The sequence below is a fragment of the Carcharodon carcharias genome, chromosome 6 (assembly GCF_017639515.1).
Source record: "Carcharodon carcharias isolate sCarCar2 chromosome 6, sCarCar2.pri, whole genome shotgun sequence".
Taxonomy (NCBI): domain Eukaryota; kingdom Metazoa; phylum Chordata; class Chondrichthyes; order Lamniformes; family Lamnidae; genus Carcharodon; species Carcharodon carcharias.
Window position 1 is genome coordinate 170,533,529 of NC_054472.1, and position 12,799 is coordinate 170,546,327.

Sequence of the window (12,799 nt, forward strand, 5' to 3'; positions counted from 1 at the left end):
TTTATCATTTTAAGCGTGGTAGCTCTAATTTATTTAAATATAATTATCATGGAGTAAATTGTATTCAATGGGAAAAAAAGCTCAATGCTTTGTGATGTCAGCAATTGATAACCTCTATTTATTGCCCACGCCAATATCAATGACTTATATTATAGGATGCTTTCAACATGGAAAAATGTCCCCAAGTGCTTCACAGGAGGTCAATTAAACAGCAAGACTTGACACTGAGCCAAGGGAGTCATTAGGACTATTTACAAGAAGAACTCCCTTAAAAGAGTCCTAAAATTACATTTTACTGGATTGAACCCATAGGCTGAACTGGGCTTTGGGGACAGCCAGAGGTTAAAATCTAAACCCACCCCATCCCACCCACTTTCAGCTTTAACAGGGCAAAAAGATGACCAACCCGCATGCTCCTAAGAGATGGGTTAGCAACTTAAATATTTTAATGAGGGTATCAGCCTCTGATTTAACCTGTGCTTAAGATCTAACTGTGGCCCTGAGAAACCCAACAGCTGAAGGGAGATGAGGACAGCTACAGCGAGAAGGATTTTACTACACTGCTTGTGAGCCAAGAGAAGCAAGAGTTAGTGCTTCTGCCCCAACTCTTCCAAAACATTTCACCCATAAACAGGTACCCCACCCCCCTCACTCATTCCCCAGGGTCATGGATCAGACGTACCCGGATCCTACACCCTGTTCTAGAGTCCTCCCCACCCAACTGGGAGCTAAGGCAGGCACTCAGGCTGGCTATCAGGTGGGAAACCTGCCAATGACAAGGGGAATGCTGTGGAGTTAAAACTGGAGGTTGAGAAGTGGGTTTAACTATCCGAAACTCCACTACTACCCTCTACCACCCACCACCACCACCCCTTCCACCAACCCCCAAACTCCGCCAGTTTAGTTATCCAGCACCTGTTAATATCAAGGTCTAAGTCTTCTTCTAGTCATTGAATCAAACGGCACAGAAGGAGGCCATGTTACAATTCACTGCTCATTCACTAAGAAAAGGAGGAATCTGGAGAAAGTCTCTCCTTAACCCAGAGAACACAGGCACATACTCCCTTTTCCTCACCCCCACAGGTACAAACTGGTTTAAATATATACTTAATAATAATGTCCTAACCTTTCCTAAATTAATAACATCTGCTCTCACTTACAACTAAGCATGCTCTTCATTGTAACAGAATTGCAACATTAACAGTCCATTCATCCCACTGAGTCCATGCCGGCTCCCCGAGGGTCAATTTAGTCAGTCCCACTCCCTCATCCATTCCACGCGGCCATGCAAGTTTACTTCCTTCAAGTGCGCATCCAATTTACTTTTGAAATCATTGATTGTTTCCATGTCCACCACCCCTCATCGACAGCGAGTTTCAGGTCATTACCACTCACTGTGTAAAAAAGTTCTTTCTCATATTCCCCCCACACCTCTTGCCCAAAACCTTAAATTTGTGTCCCCTAGTCCTTGTACCATCAGCTAATGGGAAGAATATTCCCTTGTCTACCTTGCTTAAGCCTGTCATAATCTTGTCCACTTCTGTCAAATCTCACTTCAATCTCCCTTGTTCCAAGGAGAAAACTCCCAACTTCTCCAAGCTACCCTTGGAAAATACCCCAATCCCAGGGACCATTCTGGTAAATCTCCTCTGCACCATCTTCATCTTTCCTAAAGTGGGGTAACCAAAACTGGGCGCAATACTCTAGCTGGGACATAACCATAGCTTTATAAAAGTTCAGCATAACCACCCAGTGTTTGTACTCTGTATGAAACCTTAAGATCCTATGTGCTTTGCTAAACACTAAATCCAACATGACCTGCCACCTTCAAAGATTGTTACACATGCACCCCAAGGTCCCTCTGCTCCTGCACACTCTTTACAACTGTGCCATTAAGTCCATATAGCCTCTCCCCATCCCTTCTGCCAAATGCATCACCTCACAATTCTCTGCATCAAATTTCATCTGCCATTCGTCTGCCCATTCTGCTAGCCTATCTATGTCCTATTGCAAGCAATTCGTATCATCCTCACAATTTGTCACTCCTCCATGCTTGGTATTATTGGCAAACTTCAAAATATTACTCGGTATTCTGAGAAACAAGTCTTTTATATATTGCAAAAAAAGCAGTGGCCCATAGTCCTGACCCTCAGGGAACACCATTGTCTACCACTCTCCAGTCTGAAAAACAACCAGCTACCATGACTCACTGCTTTCTGTCCTTAAACCAAGTTTTTATCCAATTGCATACTGGCCTTCCTATTACATAAGCCTCAATTTTGTTAACCAGCCTTTTATGTGATACCTTATCAAACACTTCCTTCAAATGCACATAGACAACATCCACCATATTTATCAATCTTCTCTGTTACTTCATCAAAAAATTCAGTTAAATTAATCAAGCTTGATCTGCATTTCATAAATCCGAGCTGGCTCTCCTGAATTAACACAAACCTCTTGAAGTGCCTGTTGATTTTGTCCCCTAATTAATCCGCTAGTTGTCCACTAAAGCTAACTGGCCTGTAGTTGCTAGAACTGTCCTTGCACCCTTTCTTGAATAAGGGTCGCATTCGCCACTCTCCAATCCTATGACTCCTCCCAACTATCTAGGGAAGATTGAAAGATTAAGGCAAACCTTTTCACAATCTTCACCGCCCTTCCTTTAGAACCTGGGATGCAAACCAGTTGAACCAGGTGACTTATCTACCCTAAGCATAGCCAGCCTTTCCAGTACCTCCTACTTTTCAATTTTCACACTTTCCATGAGCTCCACTATCTCCGTTTCTCCCAACATTTTGTCAATTCTCCTTCCTTAGTAAACACTGATACAAAGAACTTATTCAGTATTCCAGCCCTGCCCTGTGCCTCTAAGCATGTATCACCCTCTTTGTCCCTAATAGGACCCACTCCAACTCTTACTACCCACTAACTATTTAATGATGGTGAACGATTTTTGGGTTTCCTTTTATATTAGCTGCCATTCTTTTCTCATACTCTTTCTTTGCTTGTCTTATTTTACTCTTCACCTCCTTCCTCACCCTATTGTATTTGGTTTGGTTCTCATTTGAAGAATTCACCCGACATGCATCAAACACCATCCCTTTTTGTTTCATCCAAAAGCCTATCTCCCTCACCTTTCAAGAATCCTGCTTATTGGCTCCCTTACCTTTTGCCCTTGTTAGAATGAAGCTAACCTGTACCTGAAGCATCTCTTCCTTAAAGATCATCCATTGTTCTGTTACAGTTTTCCATGTCAGTCTCTGGTTCCATTTTATCCTGGCTAGATCCCTTCTCATTGCATTGAGAGTAGCCCTCTTCCAATATAGAAGTTGTATTTAGACGTTGTATATTAGATTATATTAAGTTCATAAAAGCTTTAGGAAACCTCATCCCGCTCGTGGACGAGGCTTCCTAAAAAACGTGAAGGCTGCTTGGCCTTTTCGCCTGCCCGCCAACCTTAAGGTTAGATGGGCAGCATAAACAATGACCTTAATTACTTCCTTCATGGCCTTAATAGACAGTTTAAATATCGGTGGGCGAGCAGCTAACTCCGGTGCGTGCCCGCCAAATGAAACAATGCGAAACAGCGCACGTCATTTTACGTGCCAGCATGTCAGGCCCACCCCCGTACACTGACTGAAAAGTTCAGGCCTATTTTACAACAATCACCCTTACCCCAGTGTTCCCCACAGACACTTGGTCTGTTTGGCTCACCTCATTTTCCACCACCTGATCCAGCAATGCCTCCTTTCTAGTTGGGCCAAGAATGTCCTGATCAAGGAAGTTCTCCTGAACACATTTTAGAAATTTCTCCCCTCCTTACTCTTTACTCAAACATTATCCTAATTGACATTTGGGTAATTAAAGTGCCGCAGTATCCCCGCTCTATAGTCCTTGCGCATCTCTGTGATTTCCCTGAAAACTTGCTCCTCTATCTTTCTCACTATTTGGAGGCATATAGAATACCCCAAGCACATGATTTTCCCTTTCTTAAATAAAAACAGGAAATGCTGGAAAAACTCAGCAGGTCTGGCAGCATCTGTGGAGAGAGAAATAGAGTTAACATTTTGAGTCCGTATGATTCTTCATCAGGACACTTAACCTTCTTACCTTTCTTGTCCCACTTCTATCTTTCTATGCCATTTTCTATCTCTGACAGCACATTGCTGACAGTTTGGAGGAAATGCTTAACTTTGCTGACTGGGCTGTAACCTGGCACCCATTAATTATAGACTAGATCCAGTTTCCATTCTACTGATTGTTGGAAAGCTCAAGGCCAGGATTTTCTGGCCCCCTTGTGGTGGGACACATCGTGGGAGACTCGGCAGTCCAGCCAAAAACTTTCAGCGGGACTAGAAAATCCTGGTGGCGGGCAAGGCCAGAAAATCCTGCCCCAAGTCTCTCGGGCTGTTCCTTAAAATTCCGACCTCCTGACACTGGAGATCAACTTTGCTGCTCTTTTCTGCTGTGCCCCCAGCAGTTGAATACCTCCCTTGTTCCTTGGAAACCTGAAGTGGACGCAGGACTCAAGGATACAGTCTGACCAGAGCAATGTGCAGCTTAATCTGCACTTCAATTCACCCTGACTTGTGTTCTTCTTTTGCACTGGTTTATTCTATTTGCTGATTGCTGCTCTGCATTGTTGGAGCATTTTTAGCATTAAGGCTACCAATTTACCTGGCCTCCATCTGTAGCTATTTCAACATCACTGTTCTAGTAGGCACAGATAATAATGACACAATTCTCAGTAAATCTCACTGAGTGATGTGATCTGAATGGATAATAAACCTTTAATTTTAAAATCTCTCCTATTATTTTCTTGACTTTATATTCTCCTTTTCTACATGCACGTGGCCTGTTCCCAGGCTGTCAGTAGTGCTTCCCATAGCTGGCTGATAGGATTTGCATTATGTAACATCTTTTATAATCTCAGGACATCCCAATGGATTTCACAGCTATTGAATTATTTTTGAAGTGTTGTCCATGTTGTAATGTTGGAAATGCAGCAGTAAATTTGTGCACAGCAAACTCCCATATACACCAGTGCATTAATGATCAGATCATCAGTTTTACCGATCTAGGTTGAAGGAAACCTACTTGCTGGGATACCAGGAAGAACTATGCTGCTCTTTTTCATATCAGCACCATATTTACACACACCTGAGAGAGCAGATAGGTTCTCAGCTTACCTCACAACATTTAAGAGGTATTTAGATGAGCACTTGAAACGCCATAGCATACAGGGCTACAGACCAAGTGCTGGCCAGCATGGACACAATGGGCCAAAGGGCCTGTTTCTGTGCTGTATAACTCTATGACTTAATGTCTCATCTGAAGGACACCACCTCCAACAGTGCGACACTCCTCAGCACTGCACTCGAGTGTCAGCCTAGCTTCTGGAGTGGGGCTTGAACCCACAGCCTTCTAACTAAGAAGCAAGAGTGCTACCAACTGAACCATGACTGACACAGCCCAGCCAAGATCAACACCCAGCTTCATCTCCTTCCTAAGAGAAAATGCTAAAGTGAGCTGGGGAAATTAGGTTAAGGGATAAGTCAATAGAGATGCAGTGGCAGACATTTAAGGAGATATTTAAAAGCACTCACAAAGATACATTCCAGTAAGAAAGAAAGGCTCTAGGGGAAGGATACACCATCTGTGGCTAACTAAGAAAGTTAAAGATAGTATCAAGTTGAAAGAAAAAAGCATATAATTCCACAAAGGGTAATGGCAGGTCAGAAGATTGGACAGAATATAAAAAACAGCAAAAAATTAATAAAAGAATGAAAGAGATATTAGAGTACTAGAGAAAGCTAGCTAGAAATATATAAATAGAAAGTAAATTTAAAAAGGAAAAGAATAAGTAAAGTGGGAGTTGGTCCTCTGGAGAGTGAGAATGGGGAGTTAATAATGGGAATGAAGGAAATGGCGGATGAATTGAACCGATATTTTGCATCTGCCTTCACTGTAGAGGATACAAATAACATCCCAGAAATAATTGTGAATTGAGTGGAAGGGAGGGATGAATTTAAAACAGTTATAATCACCAGGGATTGAGTAATTAGAAAATTATTTGAACAAAGCTGACAAACCCCCAGATGCTGATGGGCTTCATCCGAGGGTCTTAAAAGAAGTGCATGCCGAGATAGTAGATGCATTAGTTTTGATTTTCCAAAATTCCCTAGACTCTGGACATGTCCCATCAGATTGGAAAAGACCAAGTGCAACTCCTCTATTCAAGAAAGAAAGGAGATACAAAGCAGTAAATTACAGGCCAGTTAATCTAAAATCTGTCATAGGGAAAATGTTGGAATCTATTACTAAGGAGGTTATAACAGGACACTTAGAATCTCAATACAATCAGGCAGAGTCAACATGGTTTTGTGAAAGGGAAATCACGTTTGACTAATTTATTGGAGTTCTTTGAGGAAATAGCAAGCAATGTGGATAAAGGGGAACCTGTGAATGTGCTATACTTAGATTTGTAGAAGGCATTTGACAAGGTGTCACATCAAAGGTTACAACACAAAATAAGAGCTCATCATGTAAGGGGTAACATGTTATTATGGATAGAGATTGGTTAGCTAACAAGAAACAGAGAGTAGGCATAAATGGGTCATTTCAGGTTGGGAAAATGTAACTAATGGAGTGCCACAAAGATCAGTGCTGGGGCCTCAACTTTTTACAATCTACATTAATGACTCTTCAAGGGGATATAGATAGGTTAAGTGATTGGGCAAAAATTTATCAGGTGGAGTATAATGTGGGAAAATGTGAACTTGTCCACTTTGGCAGGGAGAATAAAAAAGCTGCATAATATCTAAATTGAGAGAAACTGCAGAATCCTGAGGTACAGAGGGATCTGGGTGTCCTTGTACATGAATCACAGAAGTTAGTATTCAGTGCAGCAAGCGATTAGGAAGGCAAGTGGAATATTGTTGTTTATTGCAAAGGGAATGGAATATTAAAGTAGGGATGTTTTACTGCAGCTGTAAAGGGCATTGGTGGGACAACATCTGGAGTAAAATGTACAATTTTTATCTCCTTATTTATGAGGAAAGGTTGGACAGGTTGGGCCTGTACCATTAGAGTTTAGGAGAATAAGAGGTGATCTTATTGAAACATATAAGATCCTGAGGAGACTTGACAGACTGGATGCTGAGAGTTTGTTTCCCCTTAAGGGAGAAACTAGAAATAGGGAACACATTTTAAAACTAAGGTGTCTCCCAATTAAGACAGAGATGAGAAGTTTTCTCAGAGGGTTGTAAGTTGCGGAATGCTCTTCCCAGAGAGTAATTGAGGCAGGGTCATTGAGTATTTTTAAGGCAGAGTTAGATTCTTGATTGACAAAGGAGTGTATGGGGGAAGATTAGAAAGTAGAATTGAGGCCACAATCAGATCAGCCAAGATCTTATTGAATGGTGGAGCAGGCTCCAGGGGCCAAATGGCCTACTTCTGCTCCTAATTCGTATGCTCATATGGTCATATGTATGTTTGTAATTTGGAACAACTCAGATAAGGGACTGAACACACTTAGAAATGGGGCACTCGATGTTGACTCACATTTCTCAGGAGCTTTGAAAATATGGCTTCTGCCGCTTTGTGCATTAATGCAACAATGAATACCATTTGGCAATCACTTCACATTGTAAATTTGTTAAGGATGAATTAACCTTGGAGCTGTGTATGTACTGGTATCTGGATCTAATGACCTGAGCACAAAATCACATTCAAGCTTTGACACAATTACAGGAATGGCGGTGGGCGCAGTGGAGCTTTCTGTGCAATCAGCATCGTCTGTGAGATGCTGCGACACCAGCGGGCGGTCGATGTGTTCCATGCTGTGAAGACACTGAGAAACAACAAGCCCAATATGGTTGACCTGCTGGTAAGTGCAAACTCTTTACGCAGCTAAACTCCTGGAGTTTTTAATTATTCTTCATGGATAGTAAACATGCAGCTTTCATCCAACTAACATTTACAGCATGGTATCGAGAGAACCCCCACCACGCCCTGTGCAGAAATTACTGGCAATTTTCCTTATTACCAACTATGTTTCCTTCCCATCCAACTTTGGCACAGCTAGGATTAGGGGATTTTGTATGACGGTCAAAATTCTGTCCTCTTCCATTATGATAATCATCATTAAAAAGTGTAGCTTACTATTTTTAAAAAACGGTTCCCACCCCATTTTTCCCTTGCCTGGCTAAAGTCAGTAATTCATGCCAGAGGTGATTCTGTGGGCTCTGTTCTCCATGCATTGCCCAAGTGACTATTTGTTTTAAATGTGAGTCTAGGCATTGTCCTGCCAGTCTATTCAACTGTGCATAACGTCACAGGTTAGCCTGATCTGAAGATTAACATTCCTTTGCACAAATAGACATTAGACACATCAGCCAGTGCACTAAAAGTAGCACAAGAGGAATTGCAACTCTCTTATGTCTGTGCACACATGCTTTCTGCTAGAGAGCTCACTGTAATTCCCGGATTTTAATGTACTTCAAATTTTAATGTGAACAGACTTTTAATTTTCACAGCACTGGCTTTTTAATTTGCAAAAGCAAGATATACCAAACTAGGGAAAGGAAGGGAAAATTCAGCTAGGGGGTCACAGTACTAATGTCAATCTGCTAGAGAAGTTCACCTGTGCAGCCAGGACATGAGCTCGTCTGTGATTCCCACTATCAGACAGCTGAATGCTAAAGATTCTTTCCCGGGAGCAGAGCAGTTGTATGAGCACTCATGAGCAGAGCCTCTCTCACCAGAGCCTGAATGTTGCTCACCATTTAATGTTTGGAGGGAAACAACCAGCTCATTATCCCTCTTCCAACGCTAACACCAATTTTGCAAGGCTGGGCTCCCGACCTGCAACTCCATGCCCAATTCTCCGATCAGTATCAGGAACCTTAGCTCACTCTCATAAGTGAAATCATGTTACTTTGATGTAAACTGTGTGGTAAAATTAGCCTATTGTACTTATCCTTTTGACTGAACAATAGTCCACGATTTTGAAAGATTTAAAGGTGGATCCAATATAAAATGAGAAAAGGATCATGTCAAAATGTTAATTTGCGTTTCTCTTTCAGGATCAGTACAAGTTCTGCTATGAGGTGGCAATTGAGTGTTTGAATTCTGGTTGATGCAAGATCGTCTGCAACTGATGAGTCCCCCGTCCACACCCAGAGAACAACTCACAGGCTCCGCTGGTAAACTATGACAAGAGAGCTTCAAATCAGCGGCCATCAGTTGTACAAGCCAATGCTTCTCTTTTGTTTTTAATTCCACAAACTGGGTCCCTTCTGGGAGCCCAGAGAGAGACTGTAAAACTCTGCTTGCACTGCCAAACATTTACTTTAATCCAGCAGCTCTCTATACTGCAGCTGTTTGATATTTAAATTGAAATTGATATCCATACTAAATGTATACACATTATTCAGAGCATTGTTAGTTAGCTGGTGTAATTAAAGAGCACAATTTCTTTTAACACAAGATATCTTACTGGCAGTCCACAAAGGTTGACTAGTACCAAGAGTGAAAATTAGAAATAGGCCATTGACCCTACCTGACCTGCTTCCTTGGCGCTAAGTGCATTTTCTAATAGACTATTCCAGATTCCACCAGCACTGAGTCTGTATTCTGCCCCCATTCTCACTCTCTGATCAGGAGTCTTTCCATGTAAAACATAGCTGAAATATTCCACAGTCAGTGCACTTGGTGCCATTTTATGCAGTACATGACTGATCCCATGATAAGAGGAGTTGAGACATAAAATCACAATTTCTTCGCAATCACCATTTCTGGCTGTTTCTTTTTTGTTCCAATTTTCCTCCATAATTTTAAATAAGCCTTCATCTTCCCTCCTTCCGACCTTCATATTTTTTGATTATGTCTCTTTGAATCATTTTAGGATGCTTCACGGCATGAAAAGCACTTCCAGATTAGTGCAAATTTGGTGTTGCAGGGATTTAGGAATAGGATAAGGACATTCTTCCCCTCAAGCTTGTGACACCATGCAGTTAGGCCATGGCTGAACTGCACCTCAACTCCATTTAGCCATCTTTGTTCCACATTCCTTGATACTTTGATTTATCAAATCCTTATCAATCTCAGTCTCAAAAATTCCAATTGACCCAGCATTTGACAGTCTTTTGAAAGAATGAGTTTCAGATTTTTACTACCATTTGCATCCCGATTTCACTCTTAAATGGTGCAGCTCTAAATTTAAGGTTATACTCTATTTTTCCAGGATTCCCCAACCACAAGAAATAGTCTTTCTGCATCAGCCAGGCACAGGTACAATGGGCCAAATGGCCCATTCTATGCTGTTCATCCTAAAATAAATTCTTGAATTCTTTTAAAAATCTCAATTAGACCACCCATCAAGTTTTTAAACTCAAAAGAACATAAACCATGTTTATCAATTTGTTCTCATAATTTAACCCTTAAAGCCCTGGTATTAGCCTGGTGAATCTGTAATCCATTTAGGCCCAGGCTAATGTCCTGGGGACATGGGTTCAAATCCCACCATGGCAGCTGGTGAAATTTAAATTCAATTACTGGATTTTTTTAAAATCTGGAATTGAAAGCTATCCTCAGTAATGGTGACCATGCAACTATCATCGATTGTCTTAAAAACCCATCAGGTTCATTCATGTCCTTTCGGGAAGGAAATCTGCCATCTTTACCTGGTCTGGCCTACATGTGAGTCCAGACCCATAGAAACGTGGCTGACTCTTAATTGCCCTCTGAAATGGCCTAAAAGCCAATCAGTTCAAGGACAAGGCAATTAAGAATAGTCAACAAATGCTGGCCTTACCAGCGCCACCCACATCCCATGAAAGAATTTTTTAAAAAGATACGCAAGGCCTCAAAATTTTTCAAATTAAGTTGTCACCTATATATATAAAACCACCTAGAAAGCTAACAAAAAAGCCCTGCAGATCTAAAACAGCTCTGAACTTAGACCTTTGAAATGTGAGGGCAAGGAGCTGGATATTCCCTGCAGGCTTCAGAACCCCACTACTGGGCTCAAATAGGGATCAGAAGCTGGCCTGTGTAGCAAACAGTCACTCAATCTGATTTTCCCTGGGGCAGCCGATTAATAATTAGAGGGCAGGCTTGCCATTCAATTAAGGGCGACAAGCTGGCTCTCAAAGCTAGAGGGGCAATCAGAGGTCTTCCAGCTTGAAAGCAGCAGCAGGATGCAATTGAAGGTGAGTGAGGGAGAGGGTACTTCAGAACCTTTTAACCTCCTTTAACCTTTTTAAAGTTTAAATTAAAAAATGGCTTTTGTAGCTTGGCCACCACTTGGTGCAGGGGTATCCGCTTCACGGGAAAGCCTTGCGGCTGCTGCTGCACCCAGGCAGACACAGAGGCCATCTAGGCGTGCTTGGACTACTGATGCCCTAGTCTGCTGCCTGGAGGCCACTTCCAGACAGTAAAATTGGCCCCCGCCACCTGTGGGAATGTGGAGAGCAACTGGGAAACCCCAGTCAGCTTCCTTTAATTGTGTCCCCCCACCGTCCCCGCTCCACTGCTTTCCCCCCTGCCCGCAGCCCCCTCCCTCCAACTCCGCAAAAATGGTCCGGGGGCTGGATGGAGCTGGGGAACCGACATGCAGGCCGGCAGTCACTCCTGTCTCCATTACTAACCCCGCAGAGCCTGAATATTGGGCCCAGTAAGTTAGCCCATGTTTCAAGTATAAAGATAGCAGTCTTCTTTAATGTGTGTCTGTAAGAGGTATTTATTGAACTGATCTTAAGATGTCTGCTCCCAGAGCCAGAGTGCCTCATAGCAGAGTCACATGATTATGATAAGCCAGTTAGTTAATACAGCATTGCATTTCCAAAACCTAAACATTCCATGTAAACAAAGATATAAACATCCCCTTTTTGCCCAGTGAGCAAAAGACACATTTGCATGCATGATCCTGCGTGACTGCGAGTTGCCCAAGTTACCTGTCATATATACCCCCTGTTCTCATGCATTGACAACTGTTTGGTCTACTATTCAGTCTCTGCACATGCATCGCACACATAGTCTTTAAACCGTGCAGGTCTCTTAATAGAATGTGCGCACCTTGACATTGGCTGTCCATCTGGGTGGCGTCCTTGTCTGGAGAGCGTTGTTCCCATGGCACTTGTTGCCTTGGCGACTGTTGTTCCATTATGGCTGTTGGGGACTCATGGGCCTCCTGGATTCATGATAGTTCTGTACTCAGTACAGCCAGTGCGATCCCTTCTCCCTGACTATCCGATTGCTGTAAAGGAGCAGCATCGCTAGTTGAGCGCATATGGCTGCAGTTGTGCCTGTATAACTGGTTGCATTTTTTCCAACTCCCACTTTGAGTTGCCAACTGTGGAATTGTGGGTCATTCTTTCCTCCTGGTACCTTTGTGTTGTCCTTGAAGTTTGTTTGGTCAGATCTTGCATAGCTTGGTTCATGGAAGGCTTCAGTTTATTGTGAGTTTTCAAAGATATAGACTCAGCTGGAATCTTGCCCTTCAACTCTTCCAGTTCAGCTCTGATGTGAACATTTCCCTGTAGAACATTTACCTTCGGCTTGTGCATTTCATTGTACTGACGTGGTCAGCAACCATCTTGTGATTAATTGAATATTGTCTCCCTCTCTCTGGAGTCTTTTGTTTCCCTCCCACTGGTGTCTTTTTCTGCCCTTTCTCTTGGGTCTTTTGTTGCCCTTTCTCTGTTGGCACGTTCAGGGTTACCATCCAAAGCTTTAGACTTGCTCAGCTGAGATGAGCGGCCATTGCATCCCATCTATGATCTGGAACTCAAGATCT

The 12,799-nt window shown here is 42.5% G+C and overlaps 1 protein-coding gene across 10 annotated transcripts in view; it reads left to right on the plus strand.

The window, feature by feature from the left end:
* LOC121279045 (receptor-type tyrosine-protein phosphatase mu-like) overlaps positions 1-10,553 on the plus strand; it is an 873,720-nt gene extending 863,167 nt beyond the window's left edge. For all 10 annotated transcript variants that reach the window (XM_041189846.1, XM_041189847.1, XM_041189849.1 and 7 more), the window contains 2 exons: positions 7,753-7,888; positions 9,087-10,553. In XM_041189846.1, coding sequence (XP_041045780.1) covers positions 7,753-7,888; positions 9,087-9,140 — 190 coding nt within the window. In that variant the 3' untranslated portion in view covers positions 9,141-10,553. The remainder of the gene's footprint in view (positions 1-7,752; positions 7,889-9,086) is intronic.
* The last annotated feature ends 2,246 nt before the right edge of the window (positions 10,554-12,799 follow it).